Consider the following 23349-nt stretch of genomic DNA (forward strand, 5'->3'; position numbering starts at 1 on the left):
CTCCTGTGATATTACCCATACCTTTGAGAAAATCTGTTTAAAACTGATTTAACATATTAATGTACACAATAAGGAGACATCTATAGAGCATCCTCTACATAAAAAGATAATTTACACAGAAAATTTCAGTGAATGAAAAGGATGAGGTACAAACATGTCTGTTATACCAATATTCTCACTTAAGAGATTTTATTATAACTAGAGGGAAAAGCAGCTTTGTTCTGGACTGTACCAGGAGCTGCTAGAACATTAAATACAGATCACTAACACATTCAGTTTTAGTATAATGCAGCTCATCAATACCATTAACAGTCAAAGCTTTAACAAATTTGTTTATATGAATAATCTGCCAAATAAATAACTTTGTTACACAAAGCCTTTTTTTGTAACAGGATTTCATTTGCACTTGCTAGTGACCAAAAAACTTTCAAGAAGCTAAAAACAAAAACCTCACACACCCTTTTCTCTTTCCAAAGTATTTTAAATCTAACATTGTTTATATAAACACATTTTTAAAAATTTAAAAAGTATTAACTTTCTTCTCTAGTATAAGCTTCTTTAGAAAGAAACAAATTCAGTCATCCAAACAGTCCTAAGATTACTATTCAGGGGGCAGAAACAGTTTAAGTAATTAATTTCAAACAAAAGACTGTCAAAAATCTTTCAAGTTACCTAATTTATAAAAGATCTAAATTGCTACTGAGAAAATTTTACTTGCGAGTAAAATAAATTGAGCTGTAAGGTCAAATGAGAAAAAAATTAGAATATACCTTTCAGTTAGATATCTGTCTTGGTCAAATACAAATATGAAAGAGAAAACACAATAAACTTCAGTCTTCAAAAAGAACACCATACTGCTATGCGATCAATACTATGACCAATGATTATGACAACACGCCAAAACAAAACCAGATTGGTGCAAAGCAAATAAATACAACAACACATAAAATTCAAGTCTGTTTTCTGAGCCATTAGTTTTATACAAAGAAGATTAAAAATTTACTTTGGACTTTGACATTATTAAATAAGATCTTTTGCTCTTTTCCACCTTTCTGCCCATATATACAATAACTGCTTCAATGAGTTTCATTTTATTTTCTTTCACTACATAAATGACCCGAGAATGAGAATCTATTTCATAAAAACTGCTGGAACTTCTGTGATAAAGCACACCATGACTAAATTAACATTTGCCACCAAAATATTTTTATTTGTAATAATTCTCCCCTGTCCAATTACTTAAATGCCTTGTTTCATCTGTTTCTTTTCTAATTGGTTGCTGGTGTTCCACCACCTTCAAAAGCTGGTGCTGGAGGTCGTGGTGGCAGTGGTGAGGTGAGAAGAGGATGCACATGTGCCAAGGGGTACACAAGTGTAAGACAGAAAAATAAACTCAGTTCTTTTTTTTAATCTTTATTTTAGGTTCAAGGGTACATGCACAGGTTTGTTATATAGGTAAACTGTATGTCACGGGGGTTGGTATACAGACTATTTCATCACCCAGGTAATAAGCATAGTACCTGAAAGGTAGTTTTTGTACTATCTCCCTCCTCCTACCCTCCACCCTCAAGGTAGGCCCCAGTGCCTGTTGCTCCCTTCTTTGTGTTCATGGCTCCCTTCTTTGTTTCCATCTGTTCTGGTTGCATCATTCCCACTTGTAAGTGAGAACATTCAATACAATATTGGTTTTCTGTTCCTGTGTTAGTAATAAACTCAGTTCTAACTGTTGTCACTAATCCTTGAAGGTTCATAAGCCCCAAGCATATAAAAAGACTGTAAATACCATTTTCTTTCCTTCAGCCTCAACTGAAAAAGAATTAGGGTTTTTGTTTTTTAACAAAACCATTAGCTTGTCTAAAACAGGAATGGAGTAGAGAAAGCCATTTGTTGAGAAGCCAAAGTTTCACTTCAGCTTACATCTTTGTTTCTGTACAAAGTGCCTAGGAGACCAGCTTCATGGGTATCCAACCTGTGCAGTCACATAGGGAGAACCCCACACTCGGTTTAATGCTGTACTATGACAGCCTTGAAATTATTAATGTTTGGACAAGGGCTACCATACACTCATTTTGCATTGGACCCTGCAAATAGCAGTCCTGGTACCTGAGTACTGGCTATCATAAATGAGAAAGGTTGCATTCAGTTCCACCCCTCAATCCCCTTGCCCATTTAAAAGAAAAACCTATTAAGAGAAAAATTGTTAAATCCCCAATCTCTACACAGTATTAAAATTGAAAACGACTCTCCTACTCCTACCAACATCAGTTCTTTGCTCCTAGCTATACCACCATATTCAAACCAATCATTATTCCCATATGAGTAGTTTAAATTATAAAAAGCAATGTTGCCCTTACAATCAGCAATTAAGTATAAAGATACACATTTAGTAACCTCAAAAGTATTTATTTTCATCATCATTTTCCCTTGATATTTTCACTTTAAAATTGGATAATTTTTTTAGTACCCTAAATAACTTTAATTAATTTTTAGAGTTTCCACTCCCAACGACTGAAAAAAAGGGTAAGTAACTCAATCACACAGCAATCAGTGGCAAAGTTAACTAGATCCTGCATATTTTAATAATTTACTTGGAAGAGGATGAAATGCAAAATACCTGGAAAACAGATTTCCTTTGCTTTAAGAATTAGGTTTGTGATTTAACAATTATTAGTCCCCAAAGACTGGTTGCTCGAGTTTGTCCTACAAAGTAGGAGGTTATATTAAGGATAGTCAACAGCCTTATAGTTCAGAGAAAGAGTGAAAGAAAGTGAAAGTCACCTTTTATTTAAACTTGAATGGATTCAGTTAAAGAAAAGATACAATTTGTAGAAGCCCCCACTATTTCAAAGTAGAGGGGATAATTACTAAAGGATATGTTGAGCAAGTATTCTCTAGATGTAAAGGGAAAAGGTAGACACAAATATGATAACCTCATCACACATTTTTATAAACAGAAATTAGAAGTTTTACCAGGTTGCCCAAAGCTAAAAAAGCTAACAACATCACAGCTACAAGTGGCTTACTGGTCAGTCAAGAGCTGATAGGATAGCAAATGTATTACTCCTTTGTGGTTACAGGTAAGAAAAAATACATTTGAAATTTTCTTTTCAAGTCAGTTGTACTTGTATGCTGTTTTATTAAGCAAAATAGGCATTAGTTAACATCAACCACTTTTCTAAAACTAAGAAACATCTGAAATTAGAATAAACATTAAAGTACATAATGACAATCTGCTTTAAGTCACTTTGTTTAGAATTATAAACAAAATAATCAGTCTTTGCCCTTAAAATCTCCATATTTCTGAAATATCATTTCAGATGTAGTAATAATTAAATTGTTCTTGATCATAAAATTATTTAAGAAAACCACCTAACTTTAAAATTTCTTTTAAGTTATCTTCAATATAATCACATAACTTAAACTAGTTAGAATTCACAACAATATATTAGTAAATCAAATGTCACAAATCCATGGTCACAATGGATCTAATTTGGCTTTCTATAGTTTTCAACAGCTTTACACATTCTGCCCAAAATTCAAACTATAACCAAACATGGTATTGATCAGGTATTTTCTGTTTCAGCCAACTTTTAGCTAAGCTACAATTAAATATATACACCTTGAATAATAAGAATTAACCTTATTCTCCAAACCCTAGGCAAATCAAAAAAAAAAAAAAAAAAAAAGGAAATTCTACTTTTCTACTTCTGCAACAAGTGAGAAACTACCAATAAGCCATCCTTTTACCCTAACCTCCAAGAGAGAAAGTCTGGGTGTTATTTTATTATTTCCACAAAGTCAATTAAAACATTAGCTGAAATTTAGCTCTGGCCAACCACATGCCTTGTTATTGTAAGGGCTAGTTCTATCTTAAAAATCCAGATTACAAACAACATTCAAGAAATTCATGTTAGAATTGAGAAAAGGAAAACAGCACATATGTACAATATGCAAGATTTACCAGGGCCAGAAAGACTGGAGTAGGGGACTTTAGTCACGTAACTCCCATGCCCCCATGGGGTGGGGGGGCCCTCATGCGGCGGGTGGGGTGGGGGGGGGCAATTGTTTAAAGGCATTATGTTCCTGACCTGATCCCTTACCCATTATTTTCATGTTCCTGAAATTTGTGATACAAAGAACAATGTATAACCAACCGATAACTTATGTTATTTTAATGTAAATCCTTGATAAGTAAACAGGAACAGCTTCTTTTTTCCTTAAAAACTCACTTGCAACTGCTGCTAATCAGAGTGTATATCTAGGGCCAACTTGAACCTATGTTTCCAGGTGGCTATCCTCAGGCTTTGGGCTTGAATAAATTCTATACCTAATGATATTTTCTGAATCTCATTATTTAAGGCCTACAGAATAAAACTCATACCAGACACAAACATTATAACGAGGATATAATTAGATACATTTAAAAAGCCCAAATAAATCTTAAAAAAAAAAAAAAAAAGCAAAACCTAGAAAATTAGTAAATAACAAAACCAACAGCAATGCTAGGAAACTAAACAAGGTTTGCATGAAAAACAAGATGTCAGTCAAAACAGATCATCCTTCTTTTGGAACCAATGAGCAGCAAAAAAACAATCATCACAGAATTTCAGTATTTTATGCTACAATGGTGTACTCTTAGGCTATATTCTCCTAAAAACAAACCTACTGATTCAACAAGTGTGGTTATCTGCTTTTGAGAAATAAAAATAAAATTCTAAGTTCTAGAACACACTAAATGGACACCCTCTTTGCCAAGGGGACCCCAGAGAAACCTTAAAAATTGACTTCCAGCCATGATGGGACAGAAGGTGAAGCATGTCTCATTATATCCCCTCTCTCACTAACCACCATTAAACTTTCTTTCCTAAGAGTTAAAAAAAAACCAGCCTTTTCAAAAGACTCGTTCCACCACTGATTTCAACCAATTGCCTAACTCAGAAGCCAGACTCCCCTGTTTTTGTGGTTTTGACACAACTGACCAGCATTGCTTCCTGATAAGAGATCACAAAATGGTTCTGGCTGGTCCATGGAGTTTGTGCATAGGGTGCCTGTGAATCTGTTTCACCTTTTGACATGTAAACCCTAATTTTACTATGTTTAAATGTTAGGTCTCCACCTTAACGTGAACATGGGATATATGTAACATGGAGTTTACACACCAAGCCTGTGTGCGCCCCCTCATGAATATTCATAGCTCCTCCTATAACCTGTTGAATGTGTATACTTAGCCAACCCATTGGACATAACTTTCTGTCTCACCCTTCCCCCTCTGAAGGACTTGCTTTTGGTCTCTGTCCAAGGATACACTTCTAATTCCGCAGCCTTCAAGCTTTTTAAGAAATAAAGCTCTCTTTTCCAAATTTGTGGATCTGCTTTTAAGATGAAACTTTGTTACAGTGGATAGCTGGATGATGAATTGTTGCTAGTAAATGAAAGAGAAGTAATGAAGGCTGCCCTTTTACCAAACAGCATGGTAGCAGATTGGCTAACTGTACTTGTATAACCATCTACCTCCCATTTAGATTTAAAACCTTGAGCCATCTCTATCTCTTTCCTTTTATTCTGTACCTCTAACTAATCTACCATGTCCTGCTTATTTTATTTCCATAATATTACCCATACATCTATTACCCCTCCTTTACATTCTTAATGTCACTAACCTGGTACAGGACTCTTAAAATTATCTATCTTGCAATTTTTCCTCCTCCCTGCCAAATCCTTTATTTAAAAAGCAATTTCAAAAGCATTATACAAATTCCTTATTCAAATAGTTCCCCACTACAAAGTTAATTCCAACATCTTAGACTGGCATTCCATGTCATCTACCTGACTCTACCAAACTCAATTCCCTTACCTCATACTCCCTAGTATTTCCAATAAATTTCCCACATTGTACCACCTTACTCCCTCCTTCAAGCACTTCCCTTCCCCACCTGACCCCCATTTCCATTTCACTTAGCTATACATCAGGGTCCATTCAAATGGTAATTTCAAAACCTTGTGAGATCTCAGTCTAGATGAAAGTTGTCTTCCTCTTTCTCTGAACTTCCACAGTATTTCACACATAAACTCCAATGGCACTTACCAATTTGTCTTGTTTTACAACAATTATGTATATATGTGCTTCTAATGTTGTAAGATCCAATGTATCTCTGCATACTTAGCATACTTAGAGGTGAAAAAAAATGCTTGTTGAATTAGCGAAAAAAATCAGCCAATCATCTTTTAGTATGGTGGGAAAATAGCCTAATTCTTGCTGGCATAATAAAACAATTAGTAGAGTATCTGTAAACGTTACCCAAAATACTCTAAATTATATCCAATCTACTCAAGGTAAAAATAAGAACAACATTTTAGAACATTAACCAGCAAAATGGTTAGGAAAAATCAAGTTATTAACAGTTAAAGGGCTAGTCTTCAGTTAACTAGAAAATTTACTCAACTCAGATAATTCATTACCTTGCTAATCATTTATAAATAATATGTAACTATGCAGACAAATGTATACACCTATATGCCCTTAATGAAGAACAGTACTAAAGAAATAAGTTATAGCTAAGACATATATAGACCTATCTTTTCATTGTCTCATAAATAGCTTTTTAACAGGTTTGACCATGCCATTCCCTTATTTTTCTTTTCTTTTCTTTTTTTTTTTTTTTTTTTTTGGAGATAGAGTCTTGCTCTGTTGCCCAGGCTACAGTGCATGATCTTGGCTCACTGAAACCTCCACCTCCCAGGTTCAAGTGATTCTCCTGCCTCAGCCTCCTCAGTAACTGGAATTACAGGTGCCTGCCACCATGCCTGGTTATTTTTTTGTATTTTTTAGTACAGACGGAGTTTCACTATTTTGGCCAGGCTGGTCTCAAACTCCTGACCTCAGGTGATCCACCCATCTTGGCCTCACAAAGTGCTCGGATTACAGGAGTGAGCCACCGCACCTGGCCTATTTTTCTTCTATTGTTATTTATTTATTTATTTATTTTTGAGATAGAGTCTCACTCTGTCTCCCAGGCTGGAGTGCAGTAGTGCAATCTCGGCTCATTGCAACCTCCGCCTCCCAGGTTCAAGCAATTCTGCTGCCGAAGCCTCCTGAGTAGCTGGGATTATAGGTATGCACCACTGCATCTGACTTGTATTTTGTTTTTGTTTGCTGAGGAGTTTCGTTCTTGTTGCCCTGGCTGGAATGCAATGGCACAATCTCAGCTCGCTGTAACCTCCAACTTCTGGGTTCAAGCAATCTTCCTGTCTCAGCCTCCCAAGTAGCTGGGATTACAGGTGTGTACCACCATGCCAGGCTAAGTTTTTTGTATTTGGTAGAGATTGAGTTTCACCATGTTGGTCAGGCTGTTCTCGAACTCCTGACCTCAGGTGATTCACCTGCCTCAGAGTGCTGGGATTACAGGCATGAGTAACAATTTTTCTACCTTTTTTTTTTTTTTTTTTAGTAGAGACAAGGTTTCACCATGTTGGCAAGGCTGCTCTCAAACTTCTGACCTCAGGTGTCACACTCCTGACTTCAGGTGATCTGCCTGCTCAGCCTTCCAAAGTGCTGGGATTACAAGTGTGAGCCACCATGCCCAGCCCCCATATTTTTAAAAAATCCTTTAATGACTTCCTAATTTTTTTTTTTACCAAGTATTCTAAGCATTACCCCACCTTTCTGGCACTACAATTTCTCAAACATTTGTAACCAAATATCCTGACACTTGAACTCCAAATTTCATCCCTTTGTGTCCACACTATGTTCTTCTCTGTCTGAAATGTTCTTCTAGACTTCATCTCCTCTTCCTAAAACTTTACTGGATCCTTCAAGTTCAGGGTCCGGCTGATACCATATAAACCTTTCTGTAATAGCATACTACGTACTTTTCCCCCTGGGTCATGATTATGTTTATGCAGCTGGAATGCAGTATCTTTATCGGCTCAGAGATGAACACAGTCTTGGTACAAGAACTCAAACTTTTGTTAAATGAATAAAAACTCTGTGTGACTGCTAGTTTTGCTCTCTTGTATTTAAAAAATCATGACAAGAAACATACCAGCATGAACTATTTTTATTATTTTCTTTTCCTCTTTTTTACAAGTTCCAATGAGACAAACAGTAGAGGCATCAGAAAAAAAAGAAATCCCACTTAATTCCCAGCTTCCCTCAAAAGAAGGTTTAGACTAAAATAACCTAAACCCATACAACACTTAAAGCCAATATGCCATTTAGTTGTATACTACCTTGCACAGTTTTCGAATTTCGATACTTTTATGTATGTCGTCAACAATTCTTCCTTATGTTCTCTGACAGCAGGGTCATGTCTCATGCTTTTCACATATCCCCCCACAGCCTAGTCTGGAAGAATTATCAAGGTGTTCACTTTAAGTAGAAGCAGGTTCGCTCCTTTGGAGTTTAATCTTAATAAGATCCAAATTTTCTACTTACACTCTTTCAGGCTGAACGAACTACCATGAAAGCATGCAATTTCTCAAACATGCAATACTATATCAGTCTTAAAAGACACTACAGAGACACATATGAATGAACAATTAATTTAATGTACATTGGGAAGCTTTCACAATACTATTTTTTCTATCACATCAGAAAGTGCTCCCATAGCACTTTCCACAACATAAGAATGACTTACAAACCCATTCAGCACCTGACACTGTGTTATGTGTTCATTAGTACTCGTTACAGTCCTCTGCAGCCAATTATATCATTAAAGCTGAAAACAGGCAAAAGACTGTACTACTATTACACTTAAAAGTAGATGGTATAAAAAATAAAACACGGACTTGATTTTTTAATAAATGTTAACATATTGTACTAGTGGTATTGATTAGGACCCAATTTTTTAAACTATTTTTTTTCCTCATCAGAAAAGTCAAATAATTATGATGGATAAGTCATCTGTTGTAGAATAGCAACAATTGGGCTTTACCTCCAAAATGTATCAAGAAAATGTTCTGAAGATAATGAAGCCCCTCCCAAATATATGTGCATATATAAAAATATTTTTCTTGCGTTAATTTTAAATGAGTAACTAGAAATTTCCAATTACTGTTAAGTCCCAGATGTCAGCATTTGATCTACAGAGAAAAATTTGGATAAAATGAGTACAATGCACCTGCTGCCACAGAAGAGTTATAACTTCTAAGATATTACTATTGTTGGCTCTAGTCAGTACCAATCTCTAAGAGAAAGAGGCACTTAGGGCAGTGTCTTCAATCTATGATAGTGACTTCTTAGTGGGTAGCAAATGAATTTACTGGCTCATGACCAGCATTAATTTTTCACAAGAAAAGAATACCAAAAAAAAAAAAAAAAAAAGAAAATATTAAAGTGCATTTAGGTGAGTGAACAAGGAATTCTGTTTGTATTAATATAAGTTTATATATGTGGTCAAGATATAAAATAAAATCCCAATTAAAATGTTGAATGCCACCATCATTCTTTCTTCTTTTCAAAAGATAACATACTATCTACCACAGAGAAGCACTGTGGCATTCATCGGAAAGATCTACTTCCTTTAACAACATTCTTTCTACTATGGCTGTATTTCCCTTTCCCTACCTATTGAAATTCACTTTTATTTTGACCTCAAAATATATATTTTTCCTGATTGCAGATTAGGTTGATAGGATATGCTTTACCTTAATTTTAAATGCTTTAGCAATTTTAATAATCCGGATGATTAATTTATCATTCAATCTAGGATATTTATGAGAGTAAAAGAGGCATTAGTACTTAGGTGGGACAACAAGGCTAAACCAGTATGTATAGTCACTTCATTAATAACTTAATAGAGTATGTTCTTAATATTGCCAGTATAAAAAGACATTTAATTAAAACATTAGGCATAAAAAAAAGCTAATTAGTAAAATAAAAAGTCCAAAAGTAATATAAACTACATTATAAAATTTCAAAATTTAATGTAAACTATATAATGTTCTTATTACACTGCATAGAAAACCAGAAAAAATTTGTATGAGCACATAAAACATTAAAGATAACAAAATCTCAGAAAGAAACCTGCCATTACTGCAGTCTATAAATAACTTGAATAAACTATTTTTTTCCTTTTTTGGGATGGAGTCTTGTTCTGCTGCCCAGGCTAGAATGCAGTGCCGTGATCTCGGCTCATTGCAACCTCTGCCTCCCGGGTTCAAGCAATTCTCCTGCGTCAGCCTCCCAAGTAGCTGGGATTACAGGTGCCTGCCACCACGCCCAGCTAATTTTTGTATTTTTAGTAGAGATAAGGGTTTCACCATCTTGGCCAGGCTGTTCTTGAACTCCTGACCTTGTGATCCGCTCACCTCGGCCTCCAAAAGTGCGGGATTACAGCTGCAAGCCATTGCGCCCAGCTGGAACAAACTCTTAAATAAGAAGTCTGCCTTAAATTTACAATATAGGATATAAAATAAGCCCTTTGATTCTAATCTATTTAAAGATTGATCGGGAGGGGGAGAAGTAAAACAGTTTCATAAATTATCTACAAGTGAAGACACATAAAAATTATTAAACAATTTATTTGAACCTACCCAACAGAAGATAAACTGGGACAGTTCTGAGCAAAACTTTAATTTGTGAAATTATTCTTTACGACAATTTAACTGTCCCAAGTACGGCTACCTCTTCTAAATCTTCAATTCTAAATCTTTCCTATTTCTTTCATTGATTCCTTTTACAAATATCAGGGAAGACATATTTTAATTTACATTTGTGATCATAGAATTAGTTTTGTTACTATGCAATTCTTGCATTTTAAGCATCTTCTGCTCAAACAAAAACAAAAAAACCAAAAACCAAGAACAACAACAAAAAAACACTTCTTAGGGCTTCTGATTCCTACTTCTATTTCTACTTTCCTTTTATTTTGGCATCTCTCCTTTCTCAATTTGCCACCAGACGAATTGATGATAGCCTTCAGGAGATATGCAAAGCCTATACACAGAAAAATGTTTATCTGAGAATGAATAAGTGCATGTTTCTGGGATGGGGCCCATAGCTTTCAAGAAATTCTCAAAGATGTTGGTGGCCTGAAGAAAGATTGAGAGCCATCATATTAGAAGTATTTAAGTCATCAGTAAATAGGTATTTTGGGAAGAAGAGGTATATCCTTTTCAGTATATTCAGGATACCTGAAGAAATATAAGTTAGAATATTTTTCTTCCCTCAAAAGGTCACCAGTTCCAACAGAAAAGACTAGGAGCTGGTAGCTTCTAAGAAGGCTTAAAAGTTTATTCTATCACTGGTATCTAAAAGCAGGTCTTTACCATGTAGTCTGGGGGTGTCTCAGCTTTGTATTCAAGAGTGTACCCACAACTTAAAATCCACATGAATTAAGATTGCTGAAACTAGAAATACACATACTAGACATAGTTAGAAAGACTTTATTCCTATTTTCCCTTTACCTTCTAGGGCCATAGGTTATTAGCACCACTGCTTTATAACAGTGATACTGATATGGTGGGTAATAGGTATATGGAGTTTGGCTGGGCATGGTGGCTCATGCCTGTAATCCCAGCCATTTTGGGAGGCCGAGGCAGGCGGATCACAAGGTTAGGAGGTGGAGACCATCCTGGCCAACATGGTGAAACCCTGTCTCTACTAAAAATAAAAAAATTAGCCAGGCATGGTGGTGCATCCTAGTAACCCCAGCTACTCAGGAGGCTGAGACAGGAGAATCACTTAAGCCAGGGTGTCGGAGGTTGCAGTGAGCCAAGATCGCACCACTGCATTCCAGCCTGGCAACAGAGTGAGCCACCATCTTAAAAAAAAAAAAAGGGGGGTATGTGGAATTTATAAATATAATACAGAATTCTCTATTTGGAAAATAAAAAAAGTTAATAAAGCTTGATGAAAACTTCTTAGTTGGCATAAATAAGCAGCAAAGACATCTGTACAGCTCTACTGATCAAGATTTTTTTTAATGAGGGAAAAATGTTTCAGAATTTCCAAAAAAAAGGAGCATAAGTTTTTAAAGTTTCTCTAAAGTGGCTACTGGGTGTGGAAAATGTGACCCTAGGCCTTCTTCAGCTTTTCATTTTCCTTTTCTTTGCCTAGGACTGCCAAACACACACTTTCTATTTCCTGGTACTTCTAATGTTTTGGTTAGTACTTAATTAAACATATTTTTAAAATAACACCCTCTTTTATTCTTCAGGACCTAAATATATTCCCATTCATCCTACATTACTTTTCTCTCAATGAAGATTTTTTAGATAATATTTCATAAGTGCATTCTTGGTAAATGGAGGTTTACTACCAGCTATTTATAAGTAATTAACCCTGTGTTTTGCAGAGTTTTCAGATGAAGTAAAAGGATTTTTTTAATGGACTAACAAAATCTGGACTGGAGATACCTTGTCTTGTTAGATATTTGCATGATCTACTTGCATAATCAGAATGGAACATTAAGTCCCCCAAAGTCTAATCAAGGCCTAAGTACCTCTTGGATCTCTGCTCTTTCTAATTAGACTCTTATTTATTCAGTCTTCACCAGAATACTCCCCCTATTAAACCCACCTTCAGGCCAGGCGCGGTGGCTCATGCTTGTAATCCCAGCACTTTGGGAGGCCGAGATATGCGGCTTGCCTGAGGTCAGGAGTTCGAGAAGCTCCATCTCTACTAAAAATACAAAAACATTAGCCAGGCATGGTGGTGTGCACCTGTAATCCCAGCTATTTGGGAGGATGAGGCAGGGAAACTGCTTGAACCAGGGAGGTGGAGGTTGCAGTGAGCCAAGATCATGCCACTGTACTCCAGCCTGGGCGATAGAACGAGACTCTGTCTCAAAAAAGAAAAAGAAATAAAAAATAAACCCACCCTCATTTTAGAATTTTCAATTGCTTACTTTTATTTCAATTTCTTATTTTAAAAATAAGAAATTCAAAAATAGGCCACTTGTATAAGGTAGACAATAGTGATGAAAAACAAAGATTAGGTAAAATAGTCTTGATTTGAATTTCAACCTTGCTACTTACTAACTATATAAGTTCAAGCAAATTAAGTTCTCTAAGTCCTAGTTTCCTATAAAATGGAAGAGAATTCCAGTACCTACAACTTGTATAGTTGTTGCAAAGATGAAATGTTACGCATATAAATTGCATAGCATAGTGCCTGACACACAGTAAATGTTCAATAAAGGTTAGCAAGTATGGTAACAGTAACGATTTCCCATTTGTACAGTCTCTTATTTTCATTTTCCCCCAACTCTAGTGCCTACCATCATCTGCCAAGCCTGATAAAGGTGAGGGTATATAAAAACTGTAATCTCACAGTAGGAAGACTAATCTAGTAGACTAAAACTCACCCCGCTCCTCTCATTTTAATATAAATGGTCAACATTCATCCTGGTCATTTGTATATCAAGTTAAGGAAGAATGCAAAGAAGCAGAAGAAAGACGCTAGTATAAATATAAGTGTTTTTTTTTGGCAGCAAGAACATATTGGATGTAAGTTACAGGACATGAGGAAGAACAAAAAAGCTGGGGAAACAACTAGAAGAAAGCAGGAGGCAGTGATCTAAAAAAGAGCAAGAGAAATAAAAAGATTGGAAGGAGAATTTTAGGCAAAAGAAGTTATGTAGATCTATGTCAAAAAGAGGGTATATTTTAAGATGTGAGGGAAATGAGATTTGCTGAAGCAGGGTAGCTTAAAAGACTACAAATGAAGGGCAAAGCATTTTGCAGGTTATAAGAAGCATATTACATATAAGTAAGCTAATAAAATTTTCACAGATGAGCAGCATTAAGAGGTATCTGCAAGGTTGGGCTAACCAACCAAAAATAACACAGAAATTTGCATGTTAACACTTATGTACATAGCTAAATTTATTAATCCTTAATATATTTAAGAGGTATTAAAAATCTATTCACTTGTCAATACAAGCCATTATTAAGGCTTGCCCCTTCAAAGATCTAATCTATAGACTAATGAAAATTCATTAGTTTGCTTAGGTTTCTAATCAAGTCTACATTTTGGAATTTCTCTATTATTTCCTTTTCTAATAAAGGATTTCCCAAGCTAGAACTACAATCTTTTTATGCTATGTTGCCCAGGCTAGGGTACAGTGGCTATTCACAGGCACAATCACAGCACATTACAGCCTCTAACTCTTGAGCTGAAGTGATCCTCCTGCTAGCCTCATGAGTAGTTGGGACTATAAAGGCACACCACTGTGCCTGACTAGGACTATCAAGAGAGGTGTTTTTCTGGAATCTAAAATAAATTTAAAAATCAAAAATAGTATTGTAAAAAAGAAATGGGATTAAGGTAGACTCAAAATTTCACACCTCTTGGGTTAATTTTTTTTCCCCAAATTAAGTCAACAAGAGCCAAAGGAAAAAGATTAACGTGCTTAGAATTATATCTAACAGTTTACAAGTTGCTGAAATTTATTCAGAAATGTATTCAGACTCAACTGCAGCTTACCAAAGAAAGTTATAAATATGATCTGAATTAACACCAGTTTGGTGGGGAAAAAAAAGTGTATTGTATCAAACAGACTTGCTGTGATATCTGTTCAAACATACCTGTACCAGTCAAAAGTCCAGCACTCTTCTTTCGTGCATAAGCGCGTAAGTGGTTGGACAGGCTAACAGCACTTGTAAACGTCGTATTGCAATGCACACATGTTCTAAGCTTCACAGGCATACCTATCATTCAAAAGAAAACTATAATCCAGTTCTCACTTCAAGAAGTGAAATTTTCTTAGCTTAAAGAGTGTAGAAAAGCACCACAATAAAGATGGTTTTAAAAACGTTCAATGAAATAGGTTAACTTAAAATAAGGAGGGGAAATTAACTGTTATTAGTTTGTAGTTAGTATTTAGAGCCATCTCATGCTCTTTGGAAAGGTAGAAGAGGAGTGACTTAAACCTCTGAGCTCCTCTGGATATAACACCTATTATCACTTTCTTGCAGATTTCTGTGTTACGCAGATTATTTCTTAAACCTACTAAAATGCAATCCTGTGATTTGAACACCACGGTTCTGTTGAGAAGTTTCAAAGCTTACAACATTACCAATAAAAAGAATTTAAAAGTCTAGTTGACAAAGTGGTAATTAAAGTGTTTTACCCACAAAACCGTAAAAGTCTCAATACTAAATTAGGCTTTCTGATGAAGGCTGGGAGAAAAGGTGGTAAAACACACCACTGAACAGCTGTTAGACACAACATTTTATTCAGGGTATTTTATGTTCATTACTCTAAATGCGCAATCAATAATGAAAGTTAATGATCTGAAGTTTTTTGCTAAAATCTTTGTGCTAAATAAATGATCAACAAGCTAACATCTTAGTCATCACAGGAAAGAAAACATGTTCAAACAATAAGAAACTCCTAACTTCTCAGACAATCCTCACTCCCCCAACACGTTTCAATTGATTTCTTCAGCATTACTGTGACAGCCACAAATATGCTTTCCATCTCTGAAGTATACTACGCCTTGGTCAACACAGCTAACACATCATCCCTGCGTTTTATCCTTCTGAAAGAATACTGAAAGCTAATGACTTTCAGAGACTCTTTACTCAAAAGAAAAAGCTGTATTAAACAGAACCTCATATAAGATAAATTGTTTTCCAGACCACTTACAATACAAAGTAATCTTTCCTTAAGTCAAAATTGCATTACAACTATTTGGGATATGACAATGTCTGCCCCAAAGCAAATAAACAACATTACAGTCATTTGATTTGTTATTAATCCATTTACTATTAACTCACACACATTCAACTTACATCTCTAATGAGACCATTTACATAAACCTTCAACATTCTTAATCTTCAAAAAGGAATCTAGAAAAGACACTTAGAATTTTTCTAGTCTAAAAGTATAAACCAGACTTGGCAATAATGAATAAAGTTTGGCTACTTTACCTGCCACATTATTTGCCAATACATACAAAATATTCCTTCCCAAAGGAAAAACTATTGGTGTACAAACACTAAGCTAAATCATCTGTTCTGTACCATTAGAGCACTATTTTAAAATCTAAAACCCCAAACAAATAAGTTTTATGTTCACAACTGTTCTCCAAAACCAAACTATCCCACAATACAATAAGGAATTGGAGAAGGAGATGCTTCTTTAGGTTAATCACAACAGACACCAATCCATTCAGCTTTAAGAGTCTGTTTTGTTTCAACTAAGCAGTGGAAAAACCAACAGCTAAATCTTGAAAACATGATCACCTCGGAGCACTGGCAAAAATACGACAGAGGTATGCCTTTTCAATAACACTGTGCTTTCGAACACCAACCTCCCATTCACAATCATCCTCCAGCCACAGCAAATTTTATTTTTACAGATCAGCTTTTTGTTTGTTGTTTTTTTGTGTGTGTATGTGTGTGGTTTTGTTTTGCTTTTGTTCTCACCTTACATTCAGACCAAGAAAAGAGGCACAGAGAACTCAGTGCTAAGGAACCTCAACTGATGAGTTATACAGAAATGACAGAATAACCAATCTGTGCTCTGTAAAAAAAAAAGCAGCTTAAGCAAGAAGATTGTGAGAAAGTATTTTCCACATATATTACATTAAAGAAGGCATAATTGAATGCATTTAAACTGTGTATAGGATAGTCATAAACGTCCTCTTACCTGAGTGCATAGTCAAGTCCATTTTTTGTGGCTGATACATCAACGGACTATCTTCACTTAATGGAAGAACGCATTTCTGAACGAATCTTTTTCTTGCTGTCTGATTATGGATCTTTTGAGGAGAAATGGCAGAATTCCTTTCTTCTCCCATCCTTTTATTTTTAAGAAGTTCTATGAGTGTAAGAGACTGATTCTTTTTTCCACTGGGCAGTTCTGGTTTTGTTTCATCATATTCATTTAAGAAATTCAGCCCTTCTTCTTCTGATGCAGACACTGACAGAGCTTCAGTCTTTAGGCCATTTCGGTATGCTTCAAGAGGTATAACATTTTGAGATATAAAGTCATCACTTGATGCAAGTTTTTGAGCTACAAATGGTCTGGGAATAATACGACGACTGTTCAATGCCTTTAAGATTTTTTCGTATTTTTCTTCATTTTGCATCATCTCATTCAGAACACAGATTGGAGATTTGTGAGCATCCCATTTGGTCTTTCCAAGTCTTTTCAAGTGGCCTCTAACATGATTTGATAATCCAATTTTAGTATCAAACCAACCACCACAGAGCTGACAAGTGTGTTCAGAAGTGGTTTCAGACTTCTCTATAGCTAAAAAAAAATTTTTAAGAGTAACATCAGAATTTCTTAAATAAACTGACCACCCTAAAATGAGTTAATTCTGAAACGTAAAATTATATGATTCTAATAAAGTCCAAATTCAAACAAAACTTTGAAATTCTCTGAATTAGAACACAGACCTATTAGCCCAAATCATTCCCATAGAGAACTTACCTTTTCTAACTCGCTTAACAGGTGTTCCTGTGCCAGTTCTCTTGAAATGCTGCATTTTATCACTTGTGGCTATTTGTTCTGGTGATACAACATGACGGGCTTCATAGCTTAATCCTGCTCTGTGAAGATGCCCCCGGACATGATTTGATAACCCAACACCTGTTTCAAATGTTGCTGGACAGTAAGGACATGATTTCTTCTCAAGAGACAAATCGGTCCAGTGAAAAACAGAACTATGCTTTGACAATGAAGTTTCTGCATTTTCTAAATGCTGAGGATCATGTATCTCATGCAAAAAATTGTTACTTCCAGCATCTTCATAATACTCAAAATAAAAGCCATCATTTTGGTCATAACTAAGAGAAGCATTTTCTCCAGGCTCCTGACCTTCCACTTTGCTCTTAAATAGAGGGAATAAATTTACATGTTCTTGATTAATATCACTATAGGTTTCATCTTCTATGGCCTGTGTAGTGTAGTCTCCTAACTCAACATTATCCCAGGAACTTTCATCTTCTGTTTCATAGCTATCCTTCTTTTCAGCAGAATTAAGTTTTTGCAAAACAACAACAGTCATTTTATGCAAAAAATCTGGATAGCTATCCAAGTCTTCCCCTCCAACAGAACCTTCTTTCTTAGATTCCTTAACTACTCTCTTTACAGCTACACGTCTGTGATCTTTGAAGCTTTCAGGCCTTTTGGTGTCAGGCTTATGAGGGTCTGAAATAAAATTGTTGTGAGAATTACTTGATGATGAAAACAGGTGTAAAGAATTTAATGAACTAGCTTCTTCTTTTTTGAAATGCACAGGATATGATTCACCTGATTTTTTGATCATCCTGTAATTTTCATATTTGTGTCTATACAAATAGTTGCTATTTGCCTTGGCATTAGATTTTTCTTTTGCTGCTTGATGGAAATACTTGGGTTTTTGGTCAATGCTGCTTTTAACTGTAACAGTCTTATGAGGAGAGTTGTTCTGATTGCACATGTTTACACCTGACTGGGCAATGCTTTTCCGAGCTTTCTGTATTCTGTGTGGCCGCTTATGGATTTTTGAAAAACTACTTGATTGTGAGGTTGATCCAAATGTTCGCTTCATGTCTTGTTTTAAAGCAGAGTTCTTTGGAAATGTGGTTGACTGTTGTTTACTTAATGGTTTAGTGCTATCACTATCTACAGGTTCTTCAAGGATGTCATTTTTTCTTTTATCAAGTCCAAGAGGACTACCAAATGAATCAACGCATGATGATGAATGCAAGTACTCCATGTGCTTTTTTAAAACACTTCTGGCTGAAGTCGTGAAAGGACACATCTTACATACGTAGGTAGCTGATTTTTTTGACGATCCTACTACGGAGTCTTTCATTAAAGTCTTTTTTTGTGTTTTTCTCTGGGCTATATCAGAAGTGACCATAGGACATTTTACCACTGCCCCATGTGCAACGCCTCGATGGCATTCTAATTCATTTTCTGTCACTGCCATGAAGTTACACTCTTCACAGCAGTAGTACCTTTTATCTTTTTCATGGGTTTTAGCATGTTGCACAAATGTTTTAGGGCAATTGGTACCAAACACACACTGAGGACACTGTAATCGTGCACTTCTTCCTTCATCCTGAAGTTCTTTCAATTCACGAATTTCCTCCATCAACTTCTGTCTTCTCTCTTGGTGAATAATCATATGTTTTAGAAGTGAATTGCGATCTCGAAATGTCCGTCCACATTCTCTACAAGCATATGGCCTTGGGACATTAAGATGGCGAAAATGACTATTCCCATCTAAATGATACATCATATGCCTGTGGAGGTGCTTCTTCTCCCTAAAATTCACATTGCACTTTGTACAGGGGTAGAATGATGGCTCTTCAGTACTGAAAGTAGCAGGTGACTCAGAATCACTCTCTTCACATTTCTTTTTTAAGGTATTCAAAAGAAAAGTGCTAGTATGAACAGGTGAACTCTCTTCTCCACACTTATCTGGATTATAAATTAGATGTTGAAAAGCATCCACAGATTCTAAGTCTTCATCAGTTGATTCAGGCTTCACTTTTGATAATGCATATTTCTGTGAGTCTACAGCTTGTAGTTCTTCATTCTGTTCTAGAAAGTCTACTTCTTGCATTTTTGATTTATTAGGTACACAATTAGACTCACTAAAGCAATCCTCGGTATAACGAGTTATCTTACTTACATCCATTTTTCGCTTTCTTTTTTTTTCTAGACCTACTTTAGAATGAGGTGGAGCTTTATCTACTGTTTCCTCATTAGTCATAAGAAATTGAATGAACTCTTTTTGGGGATCCCAGTTTGTATCATTTTCTGACCTAAATCCATCTGTACCTGAGGAAATTCCTGTTAATGTATTGACACAATCATCTTTTACCAATACATCTTCACTATCCTCACCCACCTCTACTTGATTTAATAAAGTGCTATCTGACTTTATATTACTCCCTACTGAATTCTGAATGTCACAACTAACCGAAGCAGAGGTAGGTAGTTTTTTATTGGAATGGGTGGGATTCTTAGCATGTGCTACATCTGATAACAAAAATAAAACTTGGTGTTGACTTGCTTTCTGTGTAGACAGCTGAAGATCAGCTGCTACCTTCAAAGTTGAACAAGATTCCGTTGTTGGCTGATCCACAGGCTGTCCAGTGGTTAATGAAACACTGCCTTTATTCATATTGGAAGTCTTAGTTAAGGAGGAGTGTGAAACTGGTCCATTAACAGCAGCTCCTTTAGGCAAGATAAAGTTTTCACTAGAAACAGTAGGAGAACCAGCATGTATAAACAGACTAGACTGGCCTCCACTTAAGGCGTTTTCAGATTTGTCCTTTGACAGTTCTTCGGGCAGAGTCAATGTATTATTTTTCTGAAATGATGTTTGACAATCTTTTGGTTTATGAACTCCACTCTCTTTGTCTGAGAAAAAATTGTTGTCATCTAGGAGTTCTTCTTTAGCACCAGTAATATCGGTGTTTATCTTCAAATCATCCATATTGTTGGCAAGCCCATTTAACACATTTAGTCTAGAAAATGGAAAAAAGAAATTTAGATTTGCATGAAAGAAAAAATACTATTTGAATGTATGGAGAGTTGAAAGTACATATTTTTATTAGTTTAATTTTCTATTCTTTATATTGAGATCCTAATAATTTTCCAAGACTGAAAGAACACAAACACTGAAATATTTAAGAAGCATCTTAAAGGTTAATATTGTTCTTCATGCTAGGCAACGACAATAATCCAATACGTCATATACACAAAATGTCTAGAGAAAAGCAGCATACACACACACACACACACACACACACACACACACACACACACACACTAGGGAAAAGCAACATACACACGCACACACACACACGTGCACAGACACACACACACACACACACACACACACACACACAAACACAATGTAAATATGCTACAGACTGAAAAAATTTTAAACCTCATGTAGAGATGGCTAATACAAAGAAAATTCTTTGACTTAAGAGGCAGTCACTCTACTCTAGAGAAAAATTTAAACTATCAATATTGCAGAGAAGTAAAAGATTTGTCACTTAAAAGTTCATTTCTGAAGTAAGGTAACAAAATGCCATTTGATAAATAACTTTTTTTGAATGAACATATTTGCTATCACCATCAGTGTTTTTTTTTTTTTTTTCTTTGAGATGGAGTTTCACTATTGTTACCCAGACTGGAGTGCAATGGCGCGATCTCGGCTCACCGCAACCTCCACCTCTTGGGTTCAGGCAATTCTCCTGACTCAACCTCCTGAGAAGCTGGGATTACAGGTACGCGCCACCATGCCCAGCTAATGTTTTGTATTTTTAGTAGAGACGGGGTTTCACCAGGTTGACCAGGATGGTCTCAATCTCTTGACCTCGTGATCCACCCGCCTTGGCCTCCCAAAGTGCTGGGATTACAGGCTTGAGCCACCGCGCCCGGCACCATCAGCGTTTTATGTATGAAATAGTACTTTTTAAAAGACTGCTTTGCTCTCAAGATGCTTAATACTCTCCTAACATTCTATCAATTGTAAATATGCTTTATTCATAGATTGGTTCATTCCTTATTCAAGTTAACCTTAACCATAATTTTAACTTTAGTGAAGTTAACTAAATTTTAGTAAATTTTAACTTTACTAAAGTTAAAAATTAATAAAGTTTCATGTCAAGCTTTCATATGTGAGGCGCCAAATTATAGGCATTTCTAAAAGCAGTTATCCCATTTATGACCTGGTAGTCTAATGTAATGGCCTAACACGTTTTACAATAAATAGCGTAAACATATGTTTTAAATTTATTTCATATAAAATGTAGATAAAACTTTTCCAGGCATTTTTGGTAAGATATTTAATAATTATGAGAAAACAGTACAATATTTTAAAGGAAAGAGTATTTCTGAATGTTTGGGATCCATTCATACCATGACCGTAATGACTGCCCCTACTATGAAAAGTCCCCTTGCACCCTGATCTTTTCCTGTTCTTAGAAATGGCCACATTGGAAGTGTCCGTCTTCTTCAAAGAATGTCAGCTCCTTGAGGGCTAGGAATGCAACCTAGTCACTATCTTATCTCTAGAACCTAGTACATCACTTGGCATAGGTGCTCAGGCAACATTTGTTGAATAAAAGACTGAATAAGTATTGGAATAATAAAAACACAATTTCAAAATCAAAGGAAAAGTTCCTAAAGTGTAAGAAGAGTTTTGATCCTATGAAATTTGGATACCCTGTTCAAATACAAGTTCCATCAGGTTCTGATTTATTAACTCAGTAATTATAATAAGGTCCTCAAAATATCCAATAACACTCATGTACAACTGAATGAACCTGCTATTTGGTAACCCCAGGTATTAAAACTAATTGAAGAATTGGCATAAGCTTCCATATTTCTTTTCCTTTTTTGTACTTTATTCATTCTCCAAATATTTACTAAGTACTTAGTTGTGGCATACATTGATCCTGTATTATGGATATAATGGTAAACAAGACAGGTTAGGTTCCTTCTCTCAGGTAAAGAATGAAGCCTTTACATTTTTCTTTTACAGTATTTTTAATTTGCATAACAAGTAATACTATTTTAGAGTAACAGGACCTTACAATCTAAAACATTTAGAAATCAAAACCTCTTCAATGAAGTTCAGTATTTCTACCATCCTTTAAGGGTACCCATTTCATGCTTTGTAAAACAATAAATCTAATTCAAGATAATGAAATTGTTCTTACCTTTTCCTTATTTTATAACTTAGAACAAGCACTTATAATCTGATCTTATTCTTTCCACAAAATGTGTCCTTTAATACAACAAATATCTATTACTCTATCTTTGACATTGTTATTTATACCAACAATCATTTTTCCATCCCTCATAGGTTTTAGAATTCCGTTTTGAGATTGGCAAACTTCTGTGGTAATAAAAATAGACTTCCAATAAGATCACATTCAATGGTATCACTCCAAAATGGTGCTAATGCATCACCCAGCAGGAGTCTCTACATCACATACACAGAAGTTAAAAATGGGCAGCACATAAACATGTGTTAGGAAAGGGTGTGCAAATGTCAAGGGAAAGAAAAGCAAGCCTTAATGCTACACTATTATTCATTCCTGATATTTCTCATTAAATTAGGTAGAAAATGTAAAATGCTTCAATAGCAACAATCTCATAAATCTGAAATGAACCACAAAAAAACTAGCTTGAAAGACAGTTACTTTCCTTTCCATTCCCACTTATTATAATCACAGAGGTAGACAAATATATGCTCAGTCAATTTGAAAGCCTATATTAGTTTTTCTCAACAGGAAGCAATGTTGCTAACGAAGTGGTAAATTCAGTGTTAATGAGTGGCTTCACTGTTACCACCTCAGAGGTAAAACCTTCCATGTTCTATGTTCCACCCATCTGTTCTGGTGTTAGAGGTTTAGAGATGGAACAGACGCTTCCCA

The 23349-nt window shown here is 35.5% G+C and overlaps 1 protein-coding gene across 13 annotated transcripts in view; it reads right to left on the reverse strand.

The window, feature by feature from the left end:
* The window catches only part of ZNF644 (zinc finger protein 644), a 106011-nt gene that overhangs the window by 5652 nt on the left and 77010 nt on the right, over positions 1 to 23349 (reverse strand). For 6 of the 13 annotated variants that reach the window (XM_032247844.1, XM_032247840.1, XM_032247842.1 and 3 more), the window contains 3 exons: positions 17387 to 20421; positions 16598 to 17203; positions 14530 to 14652 (listed from right to left, as the gene is read on the reverse strand). The exons of 5 other annotated variants lie outside the window; for them this stretch is intronic. In XM_032247844.1, coding sequence (XP_032103735.1) covers positions 14530 to 14652; positions 16598 to 17203; positions 17387 to 20421 — 3764 coding nt within the window. The remainder of the gene's footprint in view (positions 1 to 14529; positions 14653 to 16597; positions 17204 to 17386; positions 20422 to 23349) is intronic. 2 more of the 13 variants (XM_032247845.1, XM_032247847.1) reach the window with 1 other exon arrangement.

This window comes from Sapajus apella, unplaced genomic scaffold (assembly GCF_009761245.1).
Source record: "Sapajus apella isolate SASKATOON/1434 unplaced genomic scaffold, GSC_monkey_1.0 scaffold64, whole genome shotgun sequence".
Lineage (NCBI taxonomy): Eukaryota > Metazoa > Chordata > Mammalia > Primates > Cebidae > Sapajus > Sapajus apella.